General features: G+C 60.5%; 4 protein-coding genes and 1 long non-coding RNA gene across 9 annotated transcripts; 2 read left to right on the top strand and 3 right to left on the bottom strand.

Moving 5' to 3' along the window:
* The first annotated feature begins 930 nt into the window (after positions 1–930).
* LOC125318409 lies at positions 931–5,682 on the top strand. Its single transcript, XR_007200338.1, has 3 exons — positions 931–1,023; positions 4,418–5,285; positions 5,437–5,682. It is a non-coding gene; the product is annotated as an uncharacterized LOC125318409 (long non-coding RNA).
* On the bottom strand, positions 4,358–9,175 carry HJV (hemojuvelin BMP co-receptor). Of its 4 annotated transcripts, none has more exons than XM_048289085.1 (4): positions 8,128–9,175; positions 6,354–6,527; positions 5,682–6,184; positions 4,358–5,290 (listed from the first exon to the last, which is right to left on the bottom strand). In XM_048289085.1, exons 2-4 carry the CDS (start codon positions 6,451–6,453, stop codon positions 4,664–4,666), a joined length of 1,230 nt encoding a protein of 409 aa, XP_048145042.1. In that variant the 5' UTR covers positions 6,454–6,527; positions 8,128–9,175; the 3' UTR covers positions 4,358–4,663. The 4 variants fall into 4 exon arrangements, with proteins under 4 accessions (XP_048145042.1, XP_048145039.1, XP_048145041.1 ...); XM_048289082.1 differs by lacking the exon at positions 8,128–9,175 and adding an exon at positions 6,899–8,067; XM_048289084.1 differs by lacking the exon at positions 8,128–9,175 and adding an exon at positions 6,899–8,067 and having other exon boundaries at positions 6,354–6,515.
* Positions 9,176–10,124: 949 nt separating this feature from the next.
* On the top strand, positions 10,125–11,484 carry BOLA1 (bolA family member 1). Of its 2 annotated transcripts, none has more exons than XM_048289007.1 (2): positions 10,125–10,233; positions 10,796–11,484. In XM_048289007.1, the coding sequence occupies exon 2, from the start codon at positions 10,806–10,808 to the stop codon at positions 11,217–11,219; it is 414 nt and encodes a 137-aa protein (XP_048144964.1). In that variant the 5' UTR covers positions 10,125–10,233; positions 10,796–10,805; the 3' UTR covers positions 11,220–11,484. The 2 variants fall into 2 exon arrangements, with proteins under 2 accessions (XP_048144964.1, XP_048144965.1); XM_048289008.1 differs by lacking the exon at positions 10,125–10,233 and adding an exon at positions 10,304–10,621.
* SV2A (synaptic vesicle glycoprotein 2A) lies at positions 11,432–21,303 on the bottom strand. The gene is made up of 13 exons (XM_048289000.1): positions 20,840–21,303; positions 17,998–18,730; positions 16,907–17,087; positions 16,645–16,796; positions 16,435–16,568; positions 15,943–16,032; positions 15,631–15,741; positions 15,445–15,533; positions 14,979–15,143; positions 14,747–14,880; positions 14,303–14,506; positions 13,764–13,923; positions 11,432–13,193 (listed from the first exon to the last, which is right to left on the bottom strand). The coding sequence occupies exons 2-13, from the start codon at positions 18,575–18,577 to the stop codon at positions 13,010–13,012; spliced, it is 2,184 nt and encodes a 727-aa protein (XP_048144957.1). The 5' UTR covers positions 18,578–18,730; positions 20,840–21,303; the 3' UTR covers positions 11,432–13,009.
* A 1,963-nt stretch (positions 21,304–23,266) lies between these two features.
* SF3B4 (splicing factor 3b subunit 4) lies at positions 23,267–27,258 on the bottom strand. Its single transcript, XM_048289005.1, has 6 exons — positions 27,152–27,258; positions 26,603–26,731; positions 25,697–26,239; positions 25,356–25,550; positions 24,168–24,338; positions 23,267–23,743 (listed from the first exon to the last, which is right to left on the bottom strand). The coding sequence occupies exons 1-6, from the start codon at positions 27,183–27,185 to the stop codon at positions 23,559–23,561; spliced, it is 1,257 nt and encodes a 418-aa protein (XP_048144962.1). The 5' UTR covers positions 27,186–27,258; the 3' UTR covers positions 23,267–23,558.
* Between the last annotated feature and the right edge of the window lie 2 nt (positions 27,259–27,260).

The raw sequence follows: 27,260 nt of genomic DNA, 5'->3' as shown, positions 1-27,260 counted from the left end.
ACACACCCCCCACCCCCCCCCCACTCTCTGCTGCTGGAATTCCCTCGGAGGTCGGACTTGCTCCAGGAAATGTTCTCACACCAGCAGCACCCCTGGATGGATCTAGCGGGTCGGGAACACTGCAGGATTTTCACTTGTAAAAAGCAGTTTCCCAATGTCAAATCTCCTTCAAAAACAAGAAAATCAGGAAAGAAATCACCAGGAGTTCTGGGCAGGGACAACCTCCTGCTCTCACTAAACTGTTATTTAAGGCATTCACCCCCCATCTGAGCTGCTTTCCCGTGGGATCGTGGTGCTCAGAGGATCCCCCACCTTCATTTCCACTGCTGGATGGAATGGGGAGAGTGTCTGGATGGACAGGGAGAGTGGCTGGGTCCATTGCTTTTCCCAGAACTCCTGGCCAGGGGCGAAGGATGGCCAGGACAGCGTGACTAACAGTCTCGGAATAACCCACTTCCAAAGCCATAGAGAAAATGGGCCCTGAGGTGACTCACTGAACTCCGGGTGGGTCCCGGGGAAGGAAGTGGGCATGGCACAGACTTGTTTTCGCCAGCACAGCTCCTGGTGCTGATAAGATCCGTGTTTTTCTGCTCCAGGTTATCGGGATTGGTTGCCAGGAGAAGCCACGCTGCTCCTGTGACAGCCTGGCCTTTGTCCTTTCTATCGGACGAGCAATATCCAGCTGGGATCACTGGGAAGCTGGAGGGTGCTGGCAGCCCCGCAGCTTCTGTGGGCTGTTTGCTCCATGTTTCTCACCTTATATGGTCCCTTCCAGCATATTCCAGGCTGGGAGGGGGGAGAGAGGGCCAGACAATGGCTGGAGCATGGGGACAGAGTGTTCCGGGTGTGCGATTGGGAGCTGGGGCGGAAAAGGCATTTCCTCTGGTTGTTTGTGTACAGGGAACATTGGGAATAGAGCCCAGCTGGAAAACAAGGAGCTATGGGACTGGGGCGGCTCCTGGAAAGCAACTGCTTGTCCCAAGCCCAGGATTTTCAAGAGTGGAGGCTCCAGAACAGGGCCAGGTCAGTTGCTAAATCCCAGCAGTGGTTTGGGGGTGGAAGGCAAGGTCTCCAGTGCCTGGCTGGAGGCAGAGAATGCTCAGCTATGCAGGATTTTCCCCCTGAAGTCCCACTTTTCTAGCTCTCACTGGGGACTGGGATGTGGAAGCTCCCCTCTGCCTGGCGGTTCTTTGTCCATGTGGGATTTCCTCCCCTGTTTTCTGCCCAGGAGGGGCAGGGAGGTGTTTGGAGCAGGGAGGGGGAGATAAGGCTCCAGAAGAGCTCAGCCATCCATAAACAAGGAGGAATTCAGATCTTGGGTCTGGAAAGCCTCGTGTTAGTCATCTGCTCTGGCAGGAAGAGGCTCTGGAGCTCTGACTGTGCTGGAGCCCTTCCCATGGGCTGGGTTCTGCGGACATCTAGAGGCTTTCCCTGGAATGGCAGATGAGAGTTATCCATCCATCCATCCATCCATCCATCCATCCATCCATCCATCCATCCATCCATCCACGTCTCTCTGGAGACTTCTGTTCCCCAGGCTGGATTTCTCACTCACAGCCTTGGAGCAGTCTTGGCTGCTGAAAAGGAGGAAAATTTATTTATTTATTTGCTGTTGTGAACTTTCCTGGCTGTGAACACCTCCAGGGATGGTGTCCCAGGTGTGTTCTGAGCGTCTGCATCTCAGATGGACCCTGTGACACAGAGTCTTGTCTCCTGGAGAAGGGGACTTTGGCCAACGCTCCCTGGGCAAGGTGACCTGGGCCACCCGAAGCAGCTCATGGTGAGGCTGCAGCTCTGGCTCTGGTCAGGGCAGGTATGGGGGTGTCACAGCAGGTCACAGGGCCACTACCTCCCTCTGTCGCAGGGCCACCACCTCCCTCCATCACAGGGCCACCATCTCCCTCTCTCACAGGGACACCACCTCCTCTGGACACCCTGCAGAGGCTCAAACCTGAGCTGTAGCCAGGCAGGGGTCCGGCTAAGTGGGGGGAATGTGCCAAGTTTGGGCTGATCTTGGCCCATTCCCAAATTAATCCACACTGCTCCTCCTCAGCGTGAGGGAGACATGAGGCCTCTCAGAGTCACGCTGAGGCAGAGAACAGATCTTTTCTCCTGCCCTGAATAAAGGAGCAGAACATCGGCGCCAATCCAAGTTGTTGATGTCAACAAGCGTGTTTCCATTGACGTCAGTGGACTTTGGATCGACCCCTTCCCTCCCTGGCTGATGTCACCTGCTAAAAACCACCTCAGCCACTCCATCCAGCTCCAACGGGAGCCCACTTTGGGTGGTTCAGCATCCAATGCCCAGCCTGGGTGGCTGGAGCTGGAGGGGTGTCAGGGTCATCTCCCAAGGGACCGGACCGGAGGAAGAGACCTCGAGGGAAGGTTTAGGTCAGATATTTGGGAAATTGTGTTCATGGGAAGGGAGGTCAGGCACTGGAACAGAGCAATGGTGGAGGTACCATCCTGGATGTGTTCAAAAACAAGTGGATGGGGTATCTGAGGACATGGGTCACTGGTGTGCTACGGGAAAGTTAATGACAATAATCTCAGAGGTTTCTCCAACCTTAATGATTCCATAATTCATCAGCAACAGCTTCCACATGTTGTAATCCAGTTGTCAGAGGTGTCCATGTTGGGCAGCTCCTGGTGTAACTCTGGGTCAGGTGGAGCTGCCGAGCCTCAAATCTGGAACCAGAGCTCTCCATATCAGGGGTAGGTCTCCAGAATTCCTGGATATGTTCCATTTGGGAGCTGCGCTCTAAATTTCAGAGGTGACTCCTGAGAAAGGGTTGGCAAGGAAAGCACCAGGCCCAGTCCTGGTGGTGCAGGTGATGGGCTGTTCAGGAGGGAAATTCCATTTCCATTGGGAACCCTCCTTTTCCCCTGGAATTCTTGTTGATTGGCTCCACTGGCCAAGACTAAAGGACAATTAGGTTCTGCATCATCAAATCAGTTCCATTTCTACCAGGAACTCCAGCACTACCAGCCTTGCTCTTGAGGATTTTACCCCAACAGAGGATTTTAGCTCCATGGAGAACTTTCTCCCCACAGAGGATTTTCTCCCCACGGAGGATTTTATCCCCCCACAGAGGATTTTATTCCTCCCCAGATGATTTTCTTCCCACAGGGACATGTGGAGCACATCAGGAAGCAACCTGCTTTCCTTTCCTCACTCCTGCTTTATTTCATCCACCCAAAGTTCCAGAGTCGAAGGAGCAGGGGAGGAAGGAGTTATTATTATCCGCATGTGCCACTGCCACCCAAAGACATGGAGAGACAGATGACAGGAAATGGGGACTCAAAAATAGACCCCTTTAATGTCAAACCCATCGGGGATTACTGGGAGCAGGGTAAAAGACATGGAGCAGATCTCCCACTCGTCACTGTGTGCTCTGAGCACCCATCCAAGGGGGAATTTACCCTGATACCCATGAAATGTTTTCCTATGTATTCTTTGTGCTCTTGGCACAAAAGAATAAAGACAAAGAAAACCCCATGGATGTATTGAAATGTGAATTGTAGAACCTCCCTTGATGGAGGGGTTGCAACCATGCCTGGAGGGGCTGCAATTCCCTTTACCCCATCTCCACAAGCCCTTCCTGCAATTCTGTGGGACAGGGATGGCCAAGTTTTTAATACTTTATGAAAAATAAAAGAAAGTCTTCCCTATGGAAAACATTTCTCCTGTAGAACTCCATCTGGTTTACTGAAATCCTCTGAAATATGTGAAATTTGCCCTCCCCTCTGCAGTTCTGCACCTTCCACAGGGCAATACCCTGCCCATCTGTGTGCCCAGCTGGCTCTTTGCCATCAGGAATTCTGTTTTCCAAGCAAAAGCTCCAGATTGGGTTGGATTTGAGCAGTGACAGAGAATCTGGGCCCAAGGGAGAGAATTCCCGAGGGGTGTTTTGTCCTCCCTGAAACCTGACACTGGTCCCAAGTCCAGACCCGGCTAAATTGAGTCCACAACAGGTGCCAAGAAAACAAGGAAAAATAGCAACAGTGGCCTGGGATATAGGAGGCCTGAAGCTCCACAGCTCCCACTGCTGGAGATCCACTTGTTATTTATCCTGGAAGAGCAGCATAGGGACAAAACCAGCCGATTTCCATTTCTACTCAGAAGTCTCCCTCCTGGTCACAATGCTCCCCAGACTGATTTGTGGCCTTGCTCTGCTTTGGGAGCAGCTGAGTGAAGGGTCCCAAATCCATAAAAAAACCATTTTTTTCACTGCTAAAAATTGGGCTTTGGGCTTTCAGTCCATTATTTCTGGATGTGTAAGGTTCCTGAGTGGAATTTTGCTGGATTAGGGGAGAAAGGTGGGAAGTGAGTTATGGAAAGGCTCTGAGGGACAGAGGGGGTTTCTAACCCAGGGGGTTTATTTTTCTTTGATGCACTGCAATGTCACATCCTTAGGGAAAAAGGAACACATCAGAATTGAACAGAAAGATTTGGATCTGCCTTCAGGAGAGGAGCTGGGAAGAGCTGCACCATCCATGTGAGACCAGTGGGCACAAACCAGGGTTCATCTCTCCCCTCTCCTGGGTCTCCAATTCCTTGTGGCTGTGGAGATGCCTCCTCCAAGGTGAGGCATCTCTCCTGGCTGCAGCAACAGATTTGGAGCCAGCAGCTCTCACAGGTTCCCCACAGAGCCAGCAGGGGTTAAAAGTGCAACAAAACAGCCCAAAGTCCACACGGGAGGAGGAAGAGGAGGAGGAGAAACGACGGAGAGATGAGTGGGCAGCCTCCCCCAGCCTGGAAGATGTGGAGCTTCTCAGCATCAGGCAGGAAGAGCCGGGCATCCTCCAGCGCCCCATGTGCTGCCATGGTGAAGTTGGTGTCCCCTGAGGTCACCACATCGAAGACACACGACTGGAAGTAGACATCCTCCACGGGCAGCATCTCCCGGCAGAGCGCTCGCGCTGTCTCCGCAGGGACACGGCCGCGCCCGCGGGGGCTGCGGGACATGCGCTGGCTGTGGGGGCAACCACCCACGCACAGCTGCAGGTCCTGCTCCTCCGTGAAGGCCCGGGCCACCTCCTCGGCAGCACGGATGGAGAAGGAGAGTTGGCGGCCGGCCTGGCGCACAGCGATGGTGGTGCCGATGTAGTCGGCACGGATCTCCACGTGCCGGCCAGGGCTGCGCTCCCAGATCACGAGGCTGCTTCCACCCGGACGCATGCCCCCGTTCACGGAGCCATCCTGGAAGGCCGCCGGGACGTTGTCCAGCTCGGCCTGGTAGACCTTCTGGTCAATGCATTCCTTCATGTTCTTGAATATGATGGTGAGCTGTGGGGAGCAGGGCAGGAGGGGGATGTCCCCATCCCAGGTGTTCAGGGTATGCAGGTCCCACCCCACCTATCCATCTCCAAACCATCCCTGCCACAGTCCTTTTGGGATAACAACAATCCTTCCTTTTTTCCTTCATTTTCTAGCACCATTTAAGCAATGGAAAACTCAGGTGGAGCCAAACCCAGCAAGATTCCTCCAGGTACCCCATGGACCACACGGTCACCTGACAGCAACAGGAGTGTTTGAAGGTCCCCTCAACAACCTTCCCCACTGTTGTCCCTCCTTCTTCATCCCCCCTGGGTTTCGTTGAAGTAGTTCCAAGGATTTTGGGAAGTGTAGGAGGTGCCCTGACTCTGGATTTGCTGCCCAGCCTGTGCACCAATGTTACCTTGCTGGTGACTGTTGCGTTGGACCCCTTGGCCACTGGTGAACTGGTGGCTTGCACGAACAGGTAGTCGTTGTCCAGGAGTGGCCAGGAGCCCTCCACCCGGCATGTGTGGAAGTCATCATGGAAGGTGCGGATGTGGGGGTCCCCAAAGGCAGCGCAGTGCTGGAAACCGGGGGGGCGGCCATGCTTGTAGAGGAAACTCCGCTCGTAATCACAGATGTCGAGCGACTCGAAGCCCTGGGGGTTGGGGGCTGCGGGCCGGGGCCGTGGCAGGGCCGTGGGCCCTTCCTTGGAGCAGTTGTTCTGGATCATGAGGTCCTCGATGCCGTGCACAGCAGAGTGGAAGGCCAGGTCCCCGCGGCAGGTGCGGGCGGTGCGCCGGGTGCACAGGGAGTAGGAGCGGAGTGCGGTGCAGAACGCAGCACCACGGCCGGGGCCGTGCAGGTGCAGCGTCGCCGCCACGTACTCCGAGTTGCAGCGTAGGATCTTGCACTGGGAAGAGACTGGGGGAGACAGGATGGCTCCCTGGGAGAGGGGATGGGGTGGGGAAGGGCAGCCTCTCCTCCTCCCACCACCTCCCACCATGCAGCCTGCTCCAGATTCCCATGGAGATTTGGAAGCACTTTTCTCCTGGTATATACAGGGAACAGCTCTGCCCATGCAGATCCTTACCATGCCTGCAGAGAAGAAGGAGCAGGAAAGCTTGGAGGAAGAGGCCGGAGTTTTCCAACTGCCCTGGGCTCCTACTGCGGGCAGGTCTCCCCATTCCCATCCATGCAGAGCTTGGGGGGTCTCTCACCCGCCAGCAGCTCCCAGCTTCATTCGGCAGCTCCCCTGGAACCAGAGCTGGGATTGGAGAGAGACCGGCAGACGGGACTAAGAGGGGCCCTGCAGCCGCCAGCAGGTCCAACCCAGCACTTCCAAGGCCACCACTTGTCCCCAGGTGGCACATCCACACGGCTTTGAACACTCCCAGGGATGTGACTCCACCACTGCCCTGGGCAGCCTGTGCCAGGGCCTGACCACCCTTTTCATGAGGAAATTTTCCCTGATATCCAACCTAAACCTCCCCTGGTGCTGCTTGAGCTGTTTCCTCATGGTGTTGTTGAGCCCTCCGCTCCTCCCTCACTTTGGGGACACCACATGTGGGATCAGAGCCCGAAGCATCCCTGGCTGTCCTTGGACCCTCATTCCTGCTTTCCCACTGCCCCACTCACCTGTATCAGCCTCCTCAGGAAACGATCTGGCTCCCAGCACTGGGAGCTCCTTCCCTGTGGGACACATGGGTGTCCTTGTCACAAGCTCTGCCCCAAATGACAGCCAGAGAGACCCATGGGATGACCCAGGAAAATTCCAGCCTCCCTGGGCTCCTCCATGGCCTCACAGCTGGATAAAATCCGGGGTTCTGGAAGCCTGTCCAGGGGCCAGGGAATGGAGCCCCCCGTGGCTCTTCGTCCCTGGCCACCTTTGCTCCGTCCTTTCCCCTGCAGGGCAGAGGCGGGGGTTGAAATCGATCCTCCTAAATTTAGCCAGGCTCTGATCCAGCCGGGAACAACAGCCGGAGTGTGGAGAAGGTAGGGTACTGGAGCTCCAGGAGGAGGTGGGAGCCCCTAAACCCTGGGGACTGTGGGGTCACGTCACCCATGGGAGCTTCCCTGGAGCTCCATGGGTTTTCCTCCTTGGAAACCCTCTGCCTGCACCCCTGGGAGTGAGTCCCTGTGGAAAAGCACCGTGCTTTTCCCTGTGGGATATATCCAATAGGGAATGGGGTATTTTACAGCATTTTCTCTCACAGCTTCCCCTCCTGGGGCACAGCCAAGTCCGGAACACAAACATGGCACGGGCCAAAGTTGGCCAATGTCCCCAGGGATCGATGACCAGTGTCCCCAGGGATTGGTGGCCAGTGTCCCCAGGGATCGATGACCTCCAGACCATGCTGGCTGCATTGCTGAAATCCCACCTGCACAGGTGCAGGAAGTAGCTGCACCAGCCCCTGTTCCCTGCAGGGAGGAGGAATGGTCAGGAATGTCCACACCAGGATTTTCCAGGTCTATTCCAGAGGCCATGGAGGAGGACAGGGATGGGAAGTTGGTCCCTCAGCATTCCAGCACCCACAAATCCCTTTGGGAACACATTCAGGAAAGCCTTCTGCCTCCTAAACCAAGTTCCTGCTGTTTCCCACTCCTGGGTCTGCCCTGCAGGGAGCAAAGCCTTGTGCCCGCCTGAGCCCAGGAGAGCTACAGCACTGGGACTGGGGCAGGAAGAGAAGTATTTGGGGAAAGCAGCATTTGCCAGAGAGCTGGAAGAGTGGATCCCACTTCTTTCCAGGATGGGCCATGTGCACAATCAGTCCCAAAGGATGCACTCTTCCCTCCACACCATGCTTGGCATAAATGCCATCCCTCCATCCCCACACCTCTGCCAAGGATCCCAGCACTCCACTTACCCCGATAAATGTCACGGGATGGGCACCAAATCCCCCTAGACCCTCCAGAGGAAAATCCTGGTCCCTAGCCTGGGTCTAGCTCCGGGTGGGAATGAGGAGGGAATCCTGGCTGTTGCCACCCGGGCTTGGAGTAGAGGGAGAAAAAACAGCTGAAGATTCTGACAGCCGGATCTGTCACTGGGAGCGGGAGCCGAGTGGGCTCCGACAGCACTTTAAAAATAGCCGGTAGGATTTTTGATCCCAAAAGGCAAATTCCAGTGGGGAGGGGAAGGGAGAAGGCAGGGAGAGCCAAGACTTCCCAACCGCATGCACAGGCAGGGGGTGAGGTGGGCATGGAGTCCTGGATGGACCACTCAGAGCTGCCCGTCCTGAGGTTTCTCCAGGGTCTGGGAGGAACAAGCAGGTTGGGAGTGCAAAGTGCTGCTGGAAATCCAAGGAGGCTCCCATTCCAGCAGCTCCTGGCAGCGTGCACCCCAGCAGGTGAACACTCTCCTCCTGGCTCTGTGAGCAGAGAGATGGGAAAACCCATGGAGAGGAGAGTGGTGTCCAGTGACACTTCTCCTCTGGGATTCTCATTCCAGGGCTTTCCCTCCCCCTCCCTTGGAGAGCTTGGGAAGTCCTGGAGAGGGACTGATTTTGGGAGAACCGGGTCTCTTATTCCCACACCTGGAAAGAGAAAACCTTGAGAGGGCTGGGGAAGGAACCGCCTGGCTCAAAGGTGCAACCGAAATCCCACAGGATCCCACCGCTCTGAGCCGCTCCCAGGATACTGGCACGGGGATAAATCCCATTCCCAAACACCTGCTCCGGGACCAGGCAGCTGGGGGCTAAAAAAATCCGGGAGCAGGTGGAGACGGACACTCCTGAGCTCTGTGGGGAGACCCCGAGAGGTCTCCAATGGTGCCATGCTGGGTGGTGGATCCCACGGGATACTCGGGCCACGAGCAGCCCCCTCCCCCGCCTCTTTGGGTTAACGGGGACAGCGGGGACGCAACACCACGAGGTGGCAACGGCACGTCAGGAGTGGCAACAGGGCTGAGGCGAGGCTGGCAGGACTCCCCTGCCCGGACCTCCCCCATTCCTGCCTGTCCCCCGCTTCCCCTGTACAGAAAAAAAAAAAAAAAAAAAAAGACAAAAAAATTCTAAACCAAACCTTCTTTTAGTTTTTAGGAAAACTAGTAAGGGTGAACCTGGAAAAATAAGGATGATCTGGGAAAAATCAGGTTGAAACTAGGAAAAGAATAAGGGCGAACCTGGAAAAAATCGGGAGGAACATGTAAAATGAGAGTGAGTCTGGAAAATATGAGGGCGATGCTGGAAAAATCTGGGCGAATATGGAAAAATAAGGGTGAATATGGAAGAATTAGGGCGAATATGGAAAAATCAGGATAAAACTAGGAAAGTCATGATGAACCTGGAAAAACTGGGGCACTATCTGGTGAGAACCCCGACCTCCAGTTCCTCTTTGGCAATTGCATCCCTCCAGTCCCCGAGAGTGACGTCTTCCTGCCCTTACTGTATAGAAGTTTTATGCATTTCCTGTAATCTGCCTCTCTGCCTTTTGCTGAAGGTTAACTTGGGATTTTAAATAGATGGAATGATTCCAACTGGATTGAAATCCAAGGCGTCAAGGCGCATTCCCACGCGGAGGCACTCGCGGAGCCGGCAGTGATGGCAGCGGGTGCGGTGGGGCAGCGCCGCGGGGCAGTCGCGACCCCCCCGGCACGTGAATTCTCTGTCCGCGAGTGGGAGTGGGTGCTGCACCCGCCTGTCCGTGGGTCCCGCTCGCCACCGCCCTCCCAATTCCCCCTCCACGTCCTCCCGTGTCCCGCCATTGTCCCCGCTTGTCTCTCCCGCGCATGCGTGGCTCCGCCCCCGCGGCCTCTGACTCCGCCCACAGACGCCATATAAGGATAAAGAGGGCGTGGATTTTGTGAGGGGGCGTGGCTTCGGTGCGTAGGGGCGGGGCCTATCCGGCCGCGGGTGTCGCGGCGGGGATTGGGCGGGGGGGGTCATGTGACGCAGCTCCGCCGGTGTCACGTGACGGCGGCGGGGAGACCGGCCCCCCCCAACCCCCCCCCCCGGGCGCCGTGAGCGGAGTGGGCGGTGAGAACCGGGGAGGGAAATCGGGGGAGTACGGCAGGATGTGGTGGTCCCGGGGGATGTCCTGTGGGAGGGAGGATCGGGGGGTACCCGGCGTGGGTTCCACGGTGTAGGGGGGCTTTGGGTGCGCCCCCGGGTTGGCGGGGGGGCTGAGGGGGGTCGGGCCCTTCTCTCCTCATCTCCCCGGGACACCCCCCCCGCGCCTCCCTCCGCCAGTCCCGGGGCAGGAGCCGGTCCCGCAGGGCTCCCTCAGACTCGCCGCCCCCGGCACCCCCTTGTCCTTCCTTCCACCGTCCCCAGTAACGGGGGCTGACCCGGCAGAGCCCGTCCCCCCCCCGTCATCCCTGCGTGCTGCTCCACGTCCCCCCCTCCTGCCATCGCCATTTTCGAGGTGGGATCCTTCAGAGACCCTCAGACTCAATCCCGGTCCCCCCCACTGCCACCTCCTCGAGCCTCTTCTCCCTTTCGGCCCCCCCCCCTAAACATCCGCCTCAGATTCCTCCAGTGCCGGGGACCGGGGGTGTCTCTCTCCCTGCAGCTCCCCAGATCTCCCCCTCTCTTGCAGCCCTTCTCCGATGCGGGGTCCCCTTCTGGCGGCGGCTGGGGGAGCCATGGGGGGCGCCGGGGGTCCCCTGGCCCGCACCATTCGTGCCAAGCTGACGGCGGCCCTGCAGCCCACGCACCTGGAGGTGCGGGACGACTCCCCCCGCCACGGAGGCCCCCCCGGCGCCGAGACGCATTTCGGGGTGCTGGTGGTGAGCGGGCGCTTCGCGGGGCTCCCCCTGCTCCAGCGGCATCGCCTGGTGCATGAGGCACTGCGGGCCGAGCTGGCCGGGCCCCTGCACGCCCTGCAGGTCATCGCCCGCACCCCCCAGCAGTGGCAGAGTGACCCCCGCGCCCCCCCCGCGCCCCCTTGCCTGGGGGGCTCCAAGCGGGAGCGACGCCGAGGGGACAGGGAGGAGCAGGAGGAGGCGCCGGGGCAGCAGTGACGGCCCGGGAAGCCCCCCAGGAACAGCATGGGACTCCCAGGACCCCCACCCTGGTGTCAGCGCAGCGGACGGAGCCTGGAGTTGGGGAGGGAAAGAAGTAATGGGGGTGAAACAGCCCCCCCCCCCCCATCATGCTCAGCCCCAGCCCCCGCACCCCGTATCACCCCCAGCCTGGACCCACCCAACCACCCCCGTGTTCTCACCCTGGGGGGGATTTTTGGGGTGTCCCCCCCATTTAATGTCCGAATAAATTCAATTAAACATGTTCTGGGGGCAGCTGAGTCTGGAGAACCCGGAGGGGGGGGAGGCGGGGAGGGAAGATTTGGGTAATTTTGTGCTTTTTTGGGATGTTTTTTCCATTTTAATTAATTTACAAACACCTGAAACTACAGCACAGCACGACAGAGCTACGGGGGGGCCGGGGGGCCCCAAAGACCGAGGAGCTACACCGAGGAGGGGGACAAAGCACACAGGGGCTGATTGGAATGGGAGGGGGCTGCCTGGGGGACGGGGGGGGCTCCTGGGTGGCTCTGACCAATCCTGCCCAGCCCTGAGGGGCTGATCGGGTGGGGGGGGGCAGAGCATGGGGGACCCCCACAAACTCCAGGTTTTGAGGGGGCACAGCACTGGGACCCCCCTGAACCCCAATTTCTTTTGAGGAGGGCACAGCACTGGGGACCCCTCGTACCCCGAATTTTTGGGGGGTAGGGGCTGTTTGTGCTTTGCAAACCGCTGGTGGTTTTGGGCTGGGGGGAGGTAAAACGGGGTGCAGGGGAATATTGTGGTGGAGGCGTCAAAAGGGGAGGTGGGGGGGGACATGGGGATGCAGGGAGGGAAAAGGGCTGGGAGGAGGAAAAGAGGGTGCAAGGAGCCACCCACGCCCCCCCTCACCCACACCAGCCTCCCTCTCATAGGGAAAATCCTTTAAAAATCAGTTAAAAATCACTAACTGGCAGTTTTGGGGGTCCCCTGCTGCTGCACCCCAAATGAGACCAAGGGCTGGGGCTGTGGCTGGGGGGGCTGTGCTTTACACCCTGAAAGTTGGGCATCCAAAAGTGGGGGCATCCTGGGGGAAGGGGAACATGTGCTTTAAGGGGGGGCACCCTAAAATTATCAGGCAGCCCCCGAGGGGATTCTGCACCCCCAACTGCACCCCCCAAAGGGACCTGCACCCCAATATCCTGTGCCCCCCGAGGCATTGCTGAGGCACTCCAAGGGCTCTTTCTCCCCAGTAGGCCACCCCCAAGTGCCCCCCCAAATCTGTGGATGTTTTGGGGACCCTGCTGGGTGCCCTCCATAGGGATGGGGAAAATGAGGCACAGGGGTCTCCCCACACCCAGAGATTTCATCCTCCTCCTTCTCGGCTCCGCAGGGATTTGGGGGATGCACAGAGATACGGGGGTGCAGAGGGCCTGTGTCATTCCCCCCTCGATGCCAGGGCCCCCCTAAATCCTGCCCCACAGCCCCCCAGGAACGAGCAGCAACTCACATAGGGGGTGACACCAAGAAAAGAAACTGGGGGGGCTGAAGGGGTATTGGAGGTTGAGGGAGGTTGGGGAGTCAGGGGGGGCATTTGGGGGGTTGGGGGGAGTTTGAGGTGTTGGGGAGGTTTTGGGGGTATAGGGGGATCTGGGGGAGGGGGGGGTCCAAGTGCAAATGAAAAAGATCCCAAATGCTCCAAGAAGACGTTTCACAGTGTCTAACGCGACTAATCCCAGGGGCATGAGGGGGGGAAACGCTGGGTTTGGGGGGTGCCCCGGGGAGGGGGGTCCCTCTCCCCCAGCCCCCCATCACTGCAGGACCTGCCCCCGTGTCTCGGGCAGTTTGAGGGCCAGGGAGCTGCCGAGGGCCAGCGCGGCTGAGGCCAACAGGATGGGCACGGCCTTGGTGATGCCCACAAAGGACGTGAAGATGCTGATGCCCAGCACGGCCGCCAGCTTGCACAGCGCATTCAGGAACCCAAACGCCGTCGTCCTGGGGAGGACAGGGAGGGCTGGGGTTGGTGGGGGCACCCCCGGGGGTAGGGGAGGGTACCCAGCCTCGGGGGGCACCTGCAGAGGGCAGGTGGCACCCCAAAACAGGCACCTGGAAGCCTGAAATGGGCACCTGGAGGCCTGAAACAGGCACCCGGCACTCCAAAATGGCAACTCAAAACCCTTAAATGTGCATCCAGCACCCCAAAATGAGTACCCGGCAGCCTGGGGCTGGCAGGCAGCACCCAGAAACAGGTACCGAGCAGCTGGTAACCCACACCTGGCACCCAGCACCCCAAAACCTGTACCCAGCAGCTGGTACCTCCAAAACTTCCTGAGCAGGACTTCCCGTGTCACCCAGAACCCAAACTCTCCCACCTGGCACCCAAAACCTCCCACCTGGCCCCCAAAACATTGCCCCCAGCACCCAAAACCTCCCACTTGGCACCCAAAAACCTCCACACCTAAATGCTCCCACCCTGCACCCAGAACCTCCCACCTGGCAATCGAAACTTCCCACCCAAAACCAGTTTTTTGTTTTGCATCCAAAACCTCCATTCCAGGCCCCCACCTCTTGTCAGAGGGGTACAGCTCCACGGTGAGCACGTCGAGCGCGTTCCAGGAGGCAATGCTGACCCCCCCAAAGAGGCAGAGTAGCGCAATCATGGCAGACTCGCTGTTCCCAAAGGACAGGAAGAAGCAGCTGACGCAGGACATGACACTGGAGCCGGCTGGGGGACACGTGCACACGTCAGAGCACAGGGAAACTGAGACAGGAGATGGGACTGGGGGGGCTGGCAGTCCCCAAAGGGGGAAGGAGATGGGGGTGACCCACTGGGAGGGACAGAGAAGTCCCCAAGAGATCAACAGAGATGGAGGTGACCCAGCAGGTGGGAGGAGGATCAGCAAGGTCCCCGAAGGGGTGATGGAGGTGGGGTCACCTAGAGGGGCAGTCCCCTAAAGGTGATGGTGATGGAGTGACCCAGCAGGTGGGAGGTGGGTCAAGAAGATCGAGAGCCTGGTTTGGGCTGGAAGGCACCTCCAGGACCCCCCTGCCCACCCCCCTGCCAAAGGCAGACCAGGCCGCCCCGAGCCCGTCCCGCGGCCCACCCAGCATGCGCAGGCGGCCGATCTTGTCCATGAGCAGGGCCGAGACGATGTTCCCAGGGAGCACAGCCAGAGTGCCCAGGAAGCTGACGAAGTAGATCATGTAGGCATTGTTGTCATCACTGAAGTCCAGCTGGCAGCCCTCCTTGTTGTGCAGGAACGTGCTGTTCACCACCCGGCTGTTGATGAACTTGTACTCGAAGAGATCTGGGAGGAGAGGGGGCCATGGGGTCACCCCGTCTCCTTGGGGACCTGCCTGGCCCTCCACCACCCTCTTGGGGACCACCCTGGTGGGTCACATTACCTCTACCACCCCAACTCCATCATCCCACTGGGGACTTTCCTGACCCTCCTCCAACCTGGTGTCTCACCCCCATCTCCATCAACACCCTGGGGGCCACCCTGGTGGGTCACTCCCTCCATCCACCCGGGATCCCGTGCCCCCACCTGTGTTGTAGAAGACGGTGGAGATGAAGGTGCAGTTCTTGAAGAATGTGTTGCTGGAGGTGATGTCCTCAAAATAGCACTCCTCAAAGAGCGAGTCCTCAAATGTCACTGACTTCATCTTCAGCCCTATGAACCTGTAGAGGGAGACAGGAGGGAGGCCTTGGCTGCCCCCTACCCCTGTGCTGAGCAGCCCCAGGCTCAGCACCCCCAGGCTCAGCCCCCCCTCACTCACTTGTCATTGAAATACTCCCCGCCACGGTGCACCTGGTTCTCCAGGGTGAAGTTGAAGGTGAAGTGCCGAACCTTCTCGCGCGTGAAGAGCTTTGTGCGCGATGCATACTCAATGCTCTGCAGGTGCTTGATCATGTCCGGGAACCACACGGTGAGCCCGTAGTAGCTGCGGAGACAGGGGTGAGCGGGCACCACACACCTGGGGTTCCCAGTGCCAGCCCAGGGCTCCCAGAGCCAGCCCTGAACTCCTAGGGCCAGCCTGTGCTATCCCACTGATACTTGTTCCATTTCATCCCACCCACTGCTGCCAGGGTCCATCTCAGTCCTGTCCCAGTGCTCCCAGTCCCTGCCCAGTGCCGCCTAGCTCCATCCCTTCCTAACCTGGTCCCATCCCATCCCATCCAGTGCCGTCCATCCCAGTCCCAGCCCAGTGCTGCCAGTTCCATCCCGGTCCCACCCCGCAGCACCTGAAAGACATGGTGAACCACACCGCCATCATCATTAGTGTCACCCGCCGGTACTCAGGCACGAAGCACTGCTGGAAGTTGCTCCAGACCTGCGGAGGGACAAGGGACATGACAGGGACATGGGAGGTGACAGGGGGCACATGGGGCACATGGGGCACAGGGACCCCTGGGCAGCTCTGGCCACACCTGTTGGGACAGGTTGAGGCATCGGACCAGCCAGCGCCGGTACCATGTCCCGGTGTCTGACTGGATCTCGATGAGCTCGTCCTCCCGCTTGATGGTCTTGATGTGGGTGACCTGTGGGGGGAACAGTTTGGGGACACCAGGAAGCACCAAGGCCCCACCTTGTGCCTCCGTTTTCCCACCTGTTACAACAGCGCTGCATCCCTCGGGTGGTGCTTTTCCTGGAGGTGGGAAGTGCACCCCTGCCCCTGGAGGCCACCCCACCCTCCCTCGGGTTGCTGGGGACCCCAGGGCTCAGCCCTGGGGGATCCTTACCGAGAAGACCCTCTCGGGGTGGCCCTTGGCCCTCATGTTGGTGTCATGGACCTGCTTCAGCACCATCCAGGCCTCGTCGTGCTTCCCATTCTGTTAAGGGCAGGGACAGGTCACCCTGGGACACCCCAGACCTGGACCCCGACCACCCCATCAGCGGTCCCTGCCTGGGTTCCACCCCCCACCTGGGTCCTGCCACCCACCTGGGGATCCCTCCACAATCTTCATCACCTCCTCAGGGTCTCTCCTCACTCTGGGGTCCCTGGATGGGTCCCATCACCCACTTGGGGGTTCCTGCCCAGTTCCACCCTCTCCAACACCATCTGGGGCTTCCTGTCCAGGCCCCACCACCCCCCCTGGGGATCCCTGTCTGGGTTGCCCCATCTCCGTCCCCCACCTGGGTGTCCCTTCCTGGGTCACGCCACCCTCCACTCCAGGTCCCTGATGCACTCCAGATTCCCCTCAGGACACAGCCATGCCCTCCCAGACCCCCACCTCAAGGTAGAAGCGTGGGCTCTCAGGCATTGTGGTGAGCGCCCCAATGGCAAAGACCGAGGGGAAGGCGCAGACGAGGACAAAGACCCTCCAGCTGTGGAATTGGTATGCGGAGCCCATCTGGAAGCTCCAGCCTGGACAGGGACAGGACATGGTGGTGGGGCCGAGCCCCGGCACACCCCCTGTGCGCCGCCGGCCCAGGGCTCCTACCGTAGTGGGGGATGATGGCCCAGGCCATAGCGGAAGCGTAGATGCCCCCGATCATCCAGAACATGCAGAGCCAGCTCAGGTGCTCCCCGCGCTTCTCCTGTGCCAGGAACTCCGAGAAGTAGGAGAAGACGATGGGGATGGAGCCGCCGATGCTGGGGACGGAGGGGAGGGAGCGGCATCACCCCCCGCCCCACGCCCCACCACACACAGGGGGAGATCAGCCCCTGCTCTGGGGGTCCCTCCGTGGCTGGGCCCCCCTTACCCCACGCCCGAGAGCAGGCGGCAGAAGAGGAAGGTGCCGTAGCCCTGGACGAAGGAGGAGAAGAAGGCGAAGACGCTGTTGACGGAGAGGGAGATGAGGAGGCACTGCCTTCGGCCCAGCCGGTCGGCCAGCCCGCCCCACACGAACGCGCCCACCATCATGCCCAGGTACACGATGAGTCCTGGGGAGGGGGACACACAGCGAGGTCAGTCCCGGGGGACCCAAGGACCTGCACCCCGAGTCACCTGGCGGAGGGAGGGCATCGTTGGCACTGGGGGTGGGGTGTAGGCAGGGACCCTCTCCTCAAGACGCTGGGTCCCCTTGAAGGAAGGGGACAGAATCCCATGTGAATGGGTGGTGGGGGTTGTCCCCCTGCTCTGCTCAGGGACTGTGGGACATGGGGGGCCCCCAGGACCCCCACACCCAGCCCTTCCCCCTGTCCCAAGTTTGCCAGATCTCAAGGATGGGGGGCACTGGTACCCCCTGGGATTTGGGGGGGTGTCAAGCTCCAGTGGGCATCACAGAGAAGGGGGGAAAGCCATCAAACAAAGCCACCCACAGCCCCCCAAACCCAGTCTCAGCATCCACTAATCAGCCCAAGTTTCTGAGCTCGCTCCCTGCAGCTGCCCCTTGCCATTGCTCACTTGGGAAGCAGTGTGGGACTGGGAGGAGGACGGTGGGATCCCTGTGCCCAGGGGGTCCTGCATCCCTCCTTGTCCCCACATCCCTTCCTGGACCCCATACCTCATGGCCTCATCGCCCCCCAATTCTTCCTGTGTTCTTCCATAGACCCTGTAACCCCCCACATCTCCCTGAGCCCCCACGTCGTTCTCCATCCCCAACTCCCTGTGCCCCCACCCTCCTGTTCTTCTCTGGCCCCTCAGCATGTCCCTGTGCCTCCCTACATCCCACATGTCTCTCTGCATCCCCATATCCCTCATGGGACGCCCCCCCACATCTCTCCACATCTCCCAGTGCCCCCTCCGTGTCGCCCTGATCCTCCTGTCCCCATGACTGTCCCCTATCCCGTGACTCTCCCCTGTCTATGACTCCCATATCCCCCTACCTGCACCCCGTGCCCCTCTCCTCACCCAGCATGCCCTTGTTGGAGTCGGAGAGGCACATGTCCTTCTCGGCGCTGGGCAGGACAAAGCCCACCACAAAGACCTCGACGCCGTCAGCCATGAGGGCCAGGCCCAGGACAAAGTAGAGGGTCCACTGGAAGCGGCCGTGGCCACATTCCTGCAGGATGAGCTCGTACTGCTGCGCCAGCTCCTCCCTGTCCTTCCTCCGCTGCCCCTCGCTGTCGTCAAAGGCGCCGGCGGCCGCCGCGGCCCCCAGGCGCTCCCCCCCCTTCAGCGACTCCTGCCGGGGGATCCCTTGGTACTCGCCCTCGTAGATCTCATCCTCCTCGTCGTGGCCCTCAGTGGCGTCGCTGGACACCCCCTCCTCCTCGTTGGCCCCCTCGCCCCCCCGGTAGTAGCCATCCTGGGGCGCGTAGTCTTCGTCGTCCTCCTCCTCCTCGAAGCGGGAGTAGGAGCGCCGGGTGTACTCGTCCTGCACTCGGTCCATGCCCCGGCTCACCTTCTTGGCCGCGTGCTTCTTCACCTCCTTGGCAATGTCCTTGGCGCCGCGGATGAACGCGGTCCGGTCCCGGAACGACTCGTCCATGGTGCCGGCGGGACGGGACGGGGCTCCGGGGCTGAGGGGGGGAGGTCTCTGCGTCGGAGGCTGCGCCCTCAGGCCCGGGGTGCGGGGAGAGGGGTGACGGCGCTACCCATCCGTGGGAGGGGATGTGGGAGGACCCTGGATGCCGGCCTGGACCTGGGAAGCCCAGAGACAACCAGGGCTGAGTTTCGATGGGAGTGGCCCTGCATCCCACCTTGCACTTTGTCTCAGATGGAAACAGGAGGATTTGGAGACCCCCCCGGTGAAGTGGCAGGCGGGTCACCACGGGGCACAGTGCGGGCTGGGGACAGGCTGAGAGACACTGGCTCCATGCCAGGCCCCTTCCCCTCACTTGGAGGACCGCAGCTCCCACAGTTCACTGGGGCCCCCCCAGCCCCCCTGGATCCATCCCTTCTGCATTCATCCCAAAGGACAGAGGGAGCTGGGGGCACACCAGGGGCATGGCTGCCCCCGAGTGTCCCCAGTCCATCCCGCCAGGACTGCGAGTCACCCCAAAAAACAAGGCCATCAGCAGGTCTGGACTGAAGCCCCCCATTTCCTTGGGCACCATAGGGACGATGAGGGGATCAGTGCCCAAGGGCATGGAGGTCCCCAAACCCTCCCAGCACTGCCAGTGCCCCGGGTGGGTGGCTCAAGGTTTGGTCCCTCAGGGGATCCCTCAGGGGGGTCCCTTGAGTGACAGTGACCCATGTGTGCCAGGCCACGCTCACTGCGGAAGCTCCCAGGCAGGATTTACTGTGAGAGATGCCAGCACCAGCAGATGCTGACCCGGCCGACGGGGGCTGAGGATGCCACAACTGCCCTGGGGTTCAGCCCTGGGGAAGGAGAGAGGCATCCAGACACCTGGGGGTGGCATCTCCCTGTCCCCTCACATCAAAGCATCCCGCTCCCTCTTCCCCAGCCCAGCATCCCTGCACCCACTGCACAGAGCCCAGCTCAGCTCGTGACAGGGATGGACCCGCAGCCCCCAGCCCGATGCTGCTGCTCCACCCGCAGGGGCCGTCGTGACCCCCCCAGCGCTATTTTTATCACCGGCGAGGCGGGAAGGAGCTGCGGGCAGAGGGACACAGCCGGCGATGTATCCCCCCCTGCCCAAGCAAGGGGACAGGGCACGCGAGGAGGCTAAATTTAGCCCTTTGGAAACCCTGGAAGGAGGGGGGCTGCGGCACGGCATGGGCCCCCATTCCTGAGTGGAGCCAGGCAGGTGATTTCACAGGATAAAATGGCAAATTCCCCCCATATCCTCCCCTCCGGCTGGGGGCAGACCCCAGTTCCCTCCCTGGGGGTCCCATGGGCCTGTGAGGCCCCTGGAAGGGGCCGATCCATGACCAAGGTCATTTTGCTCCAGCCAGGCTTGCAGCTCCCTTCAGAACCTCCCAATGTGGGGCCGGCATGCCACAGACCAGGAGGTATTCGGGGCCAGGAGAATGAATGGGGGAGCAGGGAGAGAGGCTGGGTGCACGGTGAGGAAGAGGATGGGCTGGGGAGCAAGGTCACTGCTGGCTCCATGACAGAGAGCGGCCGTACAAACCAGGGAGCCTTGAGCGGCCGAGCTGATGCCAGGAGCCAGCACTGGATGAGATCAGGGGTTTGATCCCACAAGAAATCCAGAAATCCCACAGACCACAGTCCCTGAAATGCGGGAGCCAGGGGGGTCCCCAAAAATGCCCATCGGGGGGCTGAACATGCTGCTGGCCCTGCAGCCCCGTCGTGGCGTTGGACAGCCCTGGACAAGGTTATCGGGTATGGATCCGTCTCCTCCTGCCACGCATCCAAGCAGAGCCAGGGATCTATGCAACCACGCACCTCAAAACCCCCGGGGGTCCCACGCTGGGGGTCTGCCTGCTCCCCCCCCGCAGCCCCCAGCCTCCCTGCGGAATGCCAGGAACATGGCGACAAGGGGGAAGAGTGGGAAATCGCTCGTACCCAAGGTCACCCCCCAACACCCCTCTGCTACCTCTTCCCCAAAAGCCCCCGGTTCCCCCCTCCCATCCCTGCGGCGAATTCCCGATCCCCTCCGGCTGCTCTGCGGCCACAGGACGGCGCGGGGGGATGACAGGAGCCCCCAAAAACGCACATCCAAAGGCAGAGCCTTTGGCTCCAGAGAAGGTTTTCCAGGACAAAATGGCCACAGCAAGTGGGAAGGGGAAGCCGAACCCCGAATCCATCAGCGGCTCCGAGGATGCCGATTAACGCCGCGGGGAGGAGAGATGCGGGGTATAAACACGTTTTGTTCCCCCTTACCTGGCTCAGCCGTCGCCTCGCTCCAGCTCCAGCTCCAGCTCCTTCCCGGCGCCGGCGAGGGGGATGCTCCGGCGAGGAAGGATGCTCGGGAAGGGATACGGCGAGGAAAGACGATGCTCCGGCAGCGACACGGCGCGACAGCAGCTCCCGAGGACCAGCGCTACCACCGCAGCCTCCGCCGCACACACGGAGCGCTGGGAGAGTCCATCGGCGCAGCCCCGGGAAGGGAGGGATCAACCACGGCACGCGGCGAACCGGGGGGGCTCGGCGGGGGCGGGGGGCTCGCCCCACCGAGGGGGGGGCGATGGATCCCCCGGGATGCGCAAGGGGAGCTCCCGCGGGATCGGGGTTCCCGTGATGAAGCTGCTGGGATGGACCCGCTCCGGAGGCTGCGGACGGCGGGGAGCGGCCGGTGGGATGGGGGGCAGGAGCCGGCGGCCCCCCCGGATCCCTCGGCGAAGCTCAGCCCTCCCCCCTCAGCACGGCTGAGTCACGGGCTCCGCGGGGCTGGACTGGGATTTTTTGGGATCAAATCGTCCCTGCCTGGGCTGGCCAGACCCGGCCCCTAGGCTGCAACACGACACAAAAGCCCCCGATGAATTTTTTTAGGGGAGTTACGGCTGGGGAGGCACATCGCAAAATGGGGTGTCCAAACCAAGCCCCATTTCCCATGGATCGCTTCCCGAGGGTGGGAAACCGGGAGCCGCAGTTCTCCAGCCCCAGGGCTATGGCTGAGTTCGGAGTGGGGGGTCCCCACTGTGAGCAGGGCTGGGGGTGCTCGCAGAAGCAAGATCTTCCCTGAGCCCTCTTCACTGGCATTCCAATGTTCCCAGAGCCCCTTCATCCTGCATCCCAACATTCCCAGAGCCCCAACCTTCCCTGAACCCCCCTCCTCCTGCATCCCCTGCAATGAGTTGACCCAGTCTCAGCTTCCAGGGTGTCAACCCCAGAGCCCCACAATCGGTCAGGATTCATCAAGATTAGCACTTCACCCCTCAGACTAGAAAACAGGGATGGGGGACCAGTCTGCATGGGTGGTGCCAGCGCAGGGAAGGATTCAGAAACCCGGGAGTTGAGAAGAAATTGTGACATTCATTGTTGGAAAAAAACCCAAAAGGGGGATGGAACTGCAGGACAAGGCTGGCAGTCGAGGAGCATCCCCGAGAAGTGGGCAGCACCGGGATCCAGGCTGTGCCCTCCGGAGATGATGTGCTCGGTGAGCCCCAGCCCTGGGGGGGAGTGAGTGCCACATCCTCAGGCACCCGGTGACTCATGTGCCACTGTCACCGCAGAGCTCCTATCCCCTGCCTCGGTCTGCTTGGCCCCGGGGTTTTTTTGTGGATCATCAGAGGGAACAGGCTTGGCAGCAGGACAGAGAATGGCTCCTCCTGTCCCGAGGGCCCCATTTGTATCTGCCAGGGCCTAAAACCCGGGGTGGGGTGGGGGGTGGGATAGAGCTGAGGGGAATGGGATAAAAACAGGGGGATGATGAGATAAAGGAGGGGGGGGAGTGGGATAAAATGGAAGGAAAAGGGAGAAAATCAGGGCTGACAATAGAATACAATCGGGGAAGATAGGATGTAACTGGGAATGACAGGATTAACACCAGGGATGATGGGATAAAACTGGGGGTGACAGCGGATAACTCCAGGGAGAAAGGGATGATGACTGTCCATGCAGGGAGACTGGCTGCCCCAGGTGGATCCTGGTGGCTTCCATGAGTGAGGAGCAGAGAAATGCCACCCTGGCGCTCCCTGGATCCAGACGGGAATCACCGGATTCTTCAGATACTGGAGATGTCCTAAGCCCCTTGGCTCTCAGCACCACAGGGAACCCCCATTCCCACACCACACATCCCACCCCTCTTCCCCTAAATCCACTCTACCAGTCCACGTGGGATTCTCCCCACATTTCTGGAAATGAAGGATCAGGAGTGGGTTCCAACCTCGTCCCTCCCTCCCTAGCCCATCCATACCCTAGGAATTCCCACCTGGATGACAAGGCGAAGCGCAGCCTCGGCACGGAAGACGCTGGGACGTAGAAGGGAGCAGCATATTCCCACCTCCATGTCCCCCCCACAAACTCCCAGCTCTTGGAGGCTCTCGCACTGCCCAGGGGCAGGAGAAGCCTCTTGGAGATTCCCCAGGGGAATGTTGGACTTTAGTTAAACCTTGGCACCAAAACATTCCAGAGTCAAACCTCAGCTCCCTGGATTTGGGCAGCGATGGCTCAAGAACGGGAATCCAGACATTCCTATGGGGCAGCCGAAGAGAGCACACAGCTCTTCCAGGCTTACAGGTGGAGTAGGGATCAGACCATGGATCAGCTCTGCCACTCCTCAGGCCCCAAATCCCTCCAGCCTGGTTCTTCCCAACGACCCAGGGAGGGAAGAGATCTCAGCTGGTGACAAACAGGCAGAGCCTCATCCCCAATCTGGGGACCCTCTTGGTTCCCAAATCCTTTATTTGCAAGTGGGTGGCCACTGCTTTCCATACAAAACCAACAAATCCAGCAAAAAGGAGCCTGGAAAAGCTTCCAGGGCAAGAGAAATGGGAGGAGGCAGGGAGAATGAGGAAAAACACTATAAAAAGAAATGGGGGGAAGAAATGGAGAGGGAAGGGAGGAGTAGGGGATGTCCCCCAGCCCTTTGCAGGAATGGGAATGTTGATACGAGGGGCTGTGGAAGGCTGAGGAGGGAGAGCAGAGAGTCCCCCACCTCTCAGGGCAGGGGTCCCCGCAGGGGCCCGCGGGGGGGGACTCCAGGGGGTCTCTGCGCCGGCCGAGGGGGCAGTGGGACCCTCTGGTAGCCGTAGGGGGGGGGCCGGGGGGGCCCGTTGTAGCCGTGGGGCGGCATCAGCGGGGGGGGCCCACGCAGCCCATGGTGCGGCAGCGGGCCAGGATGACCTGTGGGGGACAGGGGGGTCAGTGCCAGGGGGAAAGGACAGAGCCCCCCCAAGCCCCCTGGAGGGGCATGGCCCACTGGCCCCAACCCTCCTCCCAAACATCCCATGAGGTGCCCACCACACCCCCACCCAGGGGTGCCACATCCAGCAGGTGCCCCCAGCTTGGCCAAAACTCCCTCTGTGTGGGGGTCCCAGAAACGGGAATGTCTCCCAGGACCCCTGTGGGCAGAGCAGGCCTCCAGAACCATCCCAAAGCCGTGGATATTCTAATGGGGGTTTGCAGGGTCCCCGTCACAATGAGAAAACTCCGCCAAGACCCCAGAATGGGGGGGTGCCAGGTCCCCCAGGTCTTGCCTCACGCCCAGCTGCACGTCCCCTCCTCCCACCCCTGGAGCAGAGCCCCCCCCAGAACTGATCCCACTCACCCATTGGAGATCCGAAGTGCGGCCCCCGGGGTGGGAGCCCCATGGGGGGGGGCCCAGGGTGGGGCATCCCTGGGGGGGGCCGGGGGGGCGGCTGCCCTCCGGAGCCTGGTGGTCCCGGGTGGTGCTGCCCCATCCCAGGTGGCCCGTGGTGCACCTGCATCGGTGGCATTCCTAGGGGGATGATGGAGTTAGGGGTGCCAGGAAGCAGGGAAACAGCTCCGGGCACCCCCAGGGACTGAAATTCCAGCTGGGTCTGGAATTCCAGCTGGATCTGGAAAGCATGGGTGCAGAGGGGCTTCTGCTGCCAAAAAGGGGCTTAAAGAGGAGGGAACGCAGAGCTTTTTGGCAAGAGGAAAGGGCTTGGATGCAAGTGTGTGGGAAAAGAGATGGGATAGTGACTGTGTACAGCCCGGGGACAGTGAGGAATCCCCATTCCTGGAGATTTTGGACAAGCTCCCAGAGTGATCCAGAGCTGGAAGCTGCCCTGCTCCAATTAGAGCAGCCAGGGTCTCCCCAAACCTCCTTTTTCCCAATTATCCCATTTTGTCCCATTAAAAAAAAAAAAAAACAAAAAAACACCCCAAACAAATGATTCTTTCCTCCCCCTGGGAAGCTCCTGAGCCTGGTTTTCCCTGCCTGGGTGTAATTGGCTCCGCTCAGGCCCTGCAGCATCTGCTCCTGGCGTGGCCAGAGCAGGATCACACAAAGCTCCCTAATCAGGGTGGCTCTGGAGCCACAGGATCAAACAAATCCCAGAGAATCATTAAATTGCACATTTCACAAAGTTTGTGCTTTTGAACCTGGAGCTGAGATGCAAACACAGCTCCTTCCCAGGACCACAGGGCCAAAATGTGGGGAATCAGGGAAAAAAACTGGTTTCATTGAATTAATAATGCCAAAATTAGCTCCTGCCTTCCTTCTCTGTATCACTGCCTTCGCACGTGCCTTCCTTCCTTCCCGCCTCCCTGCCTCCTGCACCTTCCCAACCCAAGGCAACCAACACCTCTCCCTGCTCAGGTGCCTCCCAGACAGCAAGGACTTCCTGAATTCCCCAAATCCTTCAGCAATCACATCTTCCCCCCCCCCCCCCAAGACCGGGGAAGGCGAGAGGAGGAGGATCCCCTCAGGCAGCCCCCAGCAGCGGAAGCCAAGCCGCACCCCCAGCCCCGTTCCCGGCCGGCTCCGTACCTGGGTGGTGCATCCCTCCCGGTGGGAAGGGGTGTGGGTGGGGAGGGTGTCCCCCAGCAGGGGCGGCTCCTGAGGGGGGTCCGGGGGCTCCAGCGCCTGGTGGCATCGGCGGGGGGGGCATGGCCGGGGGCATCCCGGGGGGCAGAGCTCCGGGCGGCGGCACCGGCGGCGGGAAGGAGCCAGGGGGAGGCAGGCCTGGAACACACAGCGAGAATGCGGGCGAGGGAAAAACAGCCCAGCAGAAAAACACGGGAAAGGAGGTGGGAATTGGGAGGGGCAATGCGGAAACAGGGCATCACAGCAGGATGCTGGGACAGCCCCGCCCCAGACAGGTCACCCACCTGGGGGGGTGACCCCAGGCCCCAGCGCGGTGACCACGGGTGTGGGCACGGACGGGGGTGGGGGGGCGTCTGCAAAGAGCTGGTGGGGCCGGTCGGCCTGGGAGAGGGGGTTCTGAGCTGCCAGCAGTCGCTCGGCCGCTGAGCCATGCCGCTCGCCCTTGGAGTCCTTCTTGAAGGCGTAGGACACGGTGATGGGGCGGTTGCACAGGTACTGCCCGTTCATGGCCTCGATGGCCGCGTCCGACGCGTCGAAGCTGGCAAAGTTGATGAAGGCGTAGCCCTTGGAGTTGCCCGTGTCGGGGTCCCGCATGATCTTGGGGGTCTGCAGGATGACCCCAAAGGCGCTGAAGGTGTCGTAGAGCAGCTTCTCGTCGATCTCAGGGTCCAGGTTGCCGATGAAGATGTTGGCACCCACGTCCAGGTTCTTGTTGTGAGCCGAGGCCTTGTTCACCCGGATGGGTTTCCCGTAGAGCTTGATCATGTTCATGATCTTGATGGCGTAGTCGGCGTCCTCCTCGCTCAGGAACTCCACGAAGCCGTACCCTGGGGGACCCCAAAGGGGCTCAGGGGGACGCCAAGGGGGGGTTCAGGGGAAAGGCAAGAGACCTCAAAGGGACTTCATGGGGGACCCCAAAAGCACTTCAGGACAGAAAGAGACCCCCCACACCCCCTGACTTGATCTAAACCTCACCTGATTTAAAACCCAAGCTGATTGAAAACCCCATTTAATTATTGACTGAAACCCCCTCGATTTCATTTAAACCTCACTTAATACTTGATTCGATCCCCACTTAATTTAAACCCTGGGGCCCCGACACCTCCCGAGGGACGGAGCATGATCCCTCGCTTCCACACCCCGATCCCACCCCCAGCTCTGCCCCTCGTTGGGATTTGGGGGTCCCTCACCCTGGTGCTGGCCCGTGACCCGGTCCTTGGGCATGTGCGTGTTGACCACGGGCCCGGCCTGCAGGAAGAGCTCCCAGAGCAGGGGCTCGCTGACCTTCTCGTCCAGTCCCCCCACGTACACCGTAGCATCTGCGGGGAATCGAGGTCAGAGCCGGGACACGCGCGGGATAACGGGGGGCTCAGGGCTGACACCACTCAAGTAAAGCCCCCCGAACCCGAAGCCCCCCCCAGTCAGTCCTTAACCCAGGAGGCGGCCCCTCAGCCCTCCTTTTTCCTTCGGGAAACCAGAGCCCCCCATGGCCCCAGAACGCCCCCGGCGCTCCCCTCCGTGTCCCCAGGGAGTCCAAAGTCCCCTCCAGTGCCTTCCCGTGTCCCCAGGATACACCAAGGACTCCCCATTCCCCCCAGAATCCTCCCCAGCACCCCCCGCTGCCCCCAGTGTACCCAAGGTCGCACAGAACCCCCGCGGTGTCCCCCTCAGTGCCCACAACACTGCCCTTAGTTCCCCGCTGTCCCCGGTGCCCCCGGACATTCCCCCGCCGCTCCCACCCTGGTTCCTCTCTGAAATCGGCCCCGCCGCCATCTTATCCCGCTCCCGCTCCGCGCGCGCGGCGCCGCACGCACGCAAGCACGCACGACGCGTGTGACGTCAACACGC

Source organism: Corvus hawaiiensis, chromosome 29, assembly GCF_020740725.1.
Source record: "Corvus hawaiiensis isolate bCorHaw1 chromosome 29, bCorHaw1.pri.cur, whole genome shotgun sequence".
In the NCBI taxonomy this organism is placed as follows: Eukaryota; Metazoa; Chordata; class Aves; order Passeriformes; family Corvidae; genus Corvus; species Corvus hawaiiensis.
Note: the sequence above shows the minus strand (reverse complement) of the source record. Positions and strands in the feature narration are given on the sequence as shown.

What these genes read in the sequence shown, in the direction of transcription:
- SV2A (XM_048289000.1), bottom strand. Translation starts at nt 18,577, where the DNA reads ATGGACGAGTCGTTCCGGGACCGGACCGCGTTCATCCGCGGCGCCAAG. An exon ending in GCCTCAACCTGTCCCAACAG is followed by an intron (nt 15,534 to 15,630) that starts GTGTGGCCAGAG and finishes GTCCCTCCGCAG; the next exon opens with GTCTGGAGCAACTTCCAGCA. An exon ending in TGGTTCACCATGTCTTTCAG is followed by an intron (nt 15,144 to 15,444) that starts GTGCTGCGGGGT and finishes CTGTCTCCGCAG; the next exon opens with CTACTACGGGCTCACCGTGT.
- BOLA1 (XM_048289007.1), top strand. Translation starts at nt 10,806, where the DNA reads ATGCGGGGTCCCCTTCTGGCGGCGGCTGGGGGAGCCATGGGGGGCGCC.
- SF3B4 (XM_048289005.1), bottom strand. Translation starts at nt 27,185, where the DNA reads ATGGCGGCGGGGCCGATTTCAGAGAGGAACCAGG. An exon ending in GCCTGGGGTCACCCCCCCAG is followed by an intron (nt 25,551 to 25,696) that starts GTGGGTGACCTG and finishes TGTGTGTTCCAG; the next exon opens with GCCTGCCTCCCCCTGGCTCC. An exon ending in GCACTTCGGATCTCCAATGG is followed by an intron (nt 23,744 to 24,167) that starts GTGAGTGGGATC and finishes TGTCCCCCACAG; the next exon opens with GTCATCCTGGCCCGCTGCCG.
- HJV (XM_048289082.1), bottom strand. Translation starts at nt 6,965, where the DNA reads ATGTGTCCCACAGGGAAGGAGCTCCCAGTGCTGGGAGCCAGATCGTTT. An exon ending in TCCTGAGGAGGCTGATACAG is followed by an intron (nt 6,528 to 6,898) that starts GTGAGTGGGGCA and finishes CTCCAATCCCAG; the next exon opens with CTCTGGTTCCAGGGGAGCTG. An exon ending in ACGCAACAGTCACCAGCAAG is followed by an intron (nt 5,291 to 5,681) that starts GTAACATTGGTG and finishes TGCTCCCCACAG; the next exon opens with CTCACCATCATATTCAAGAA.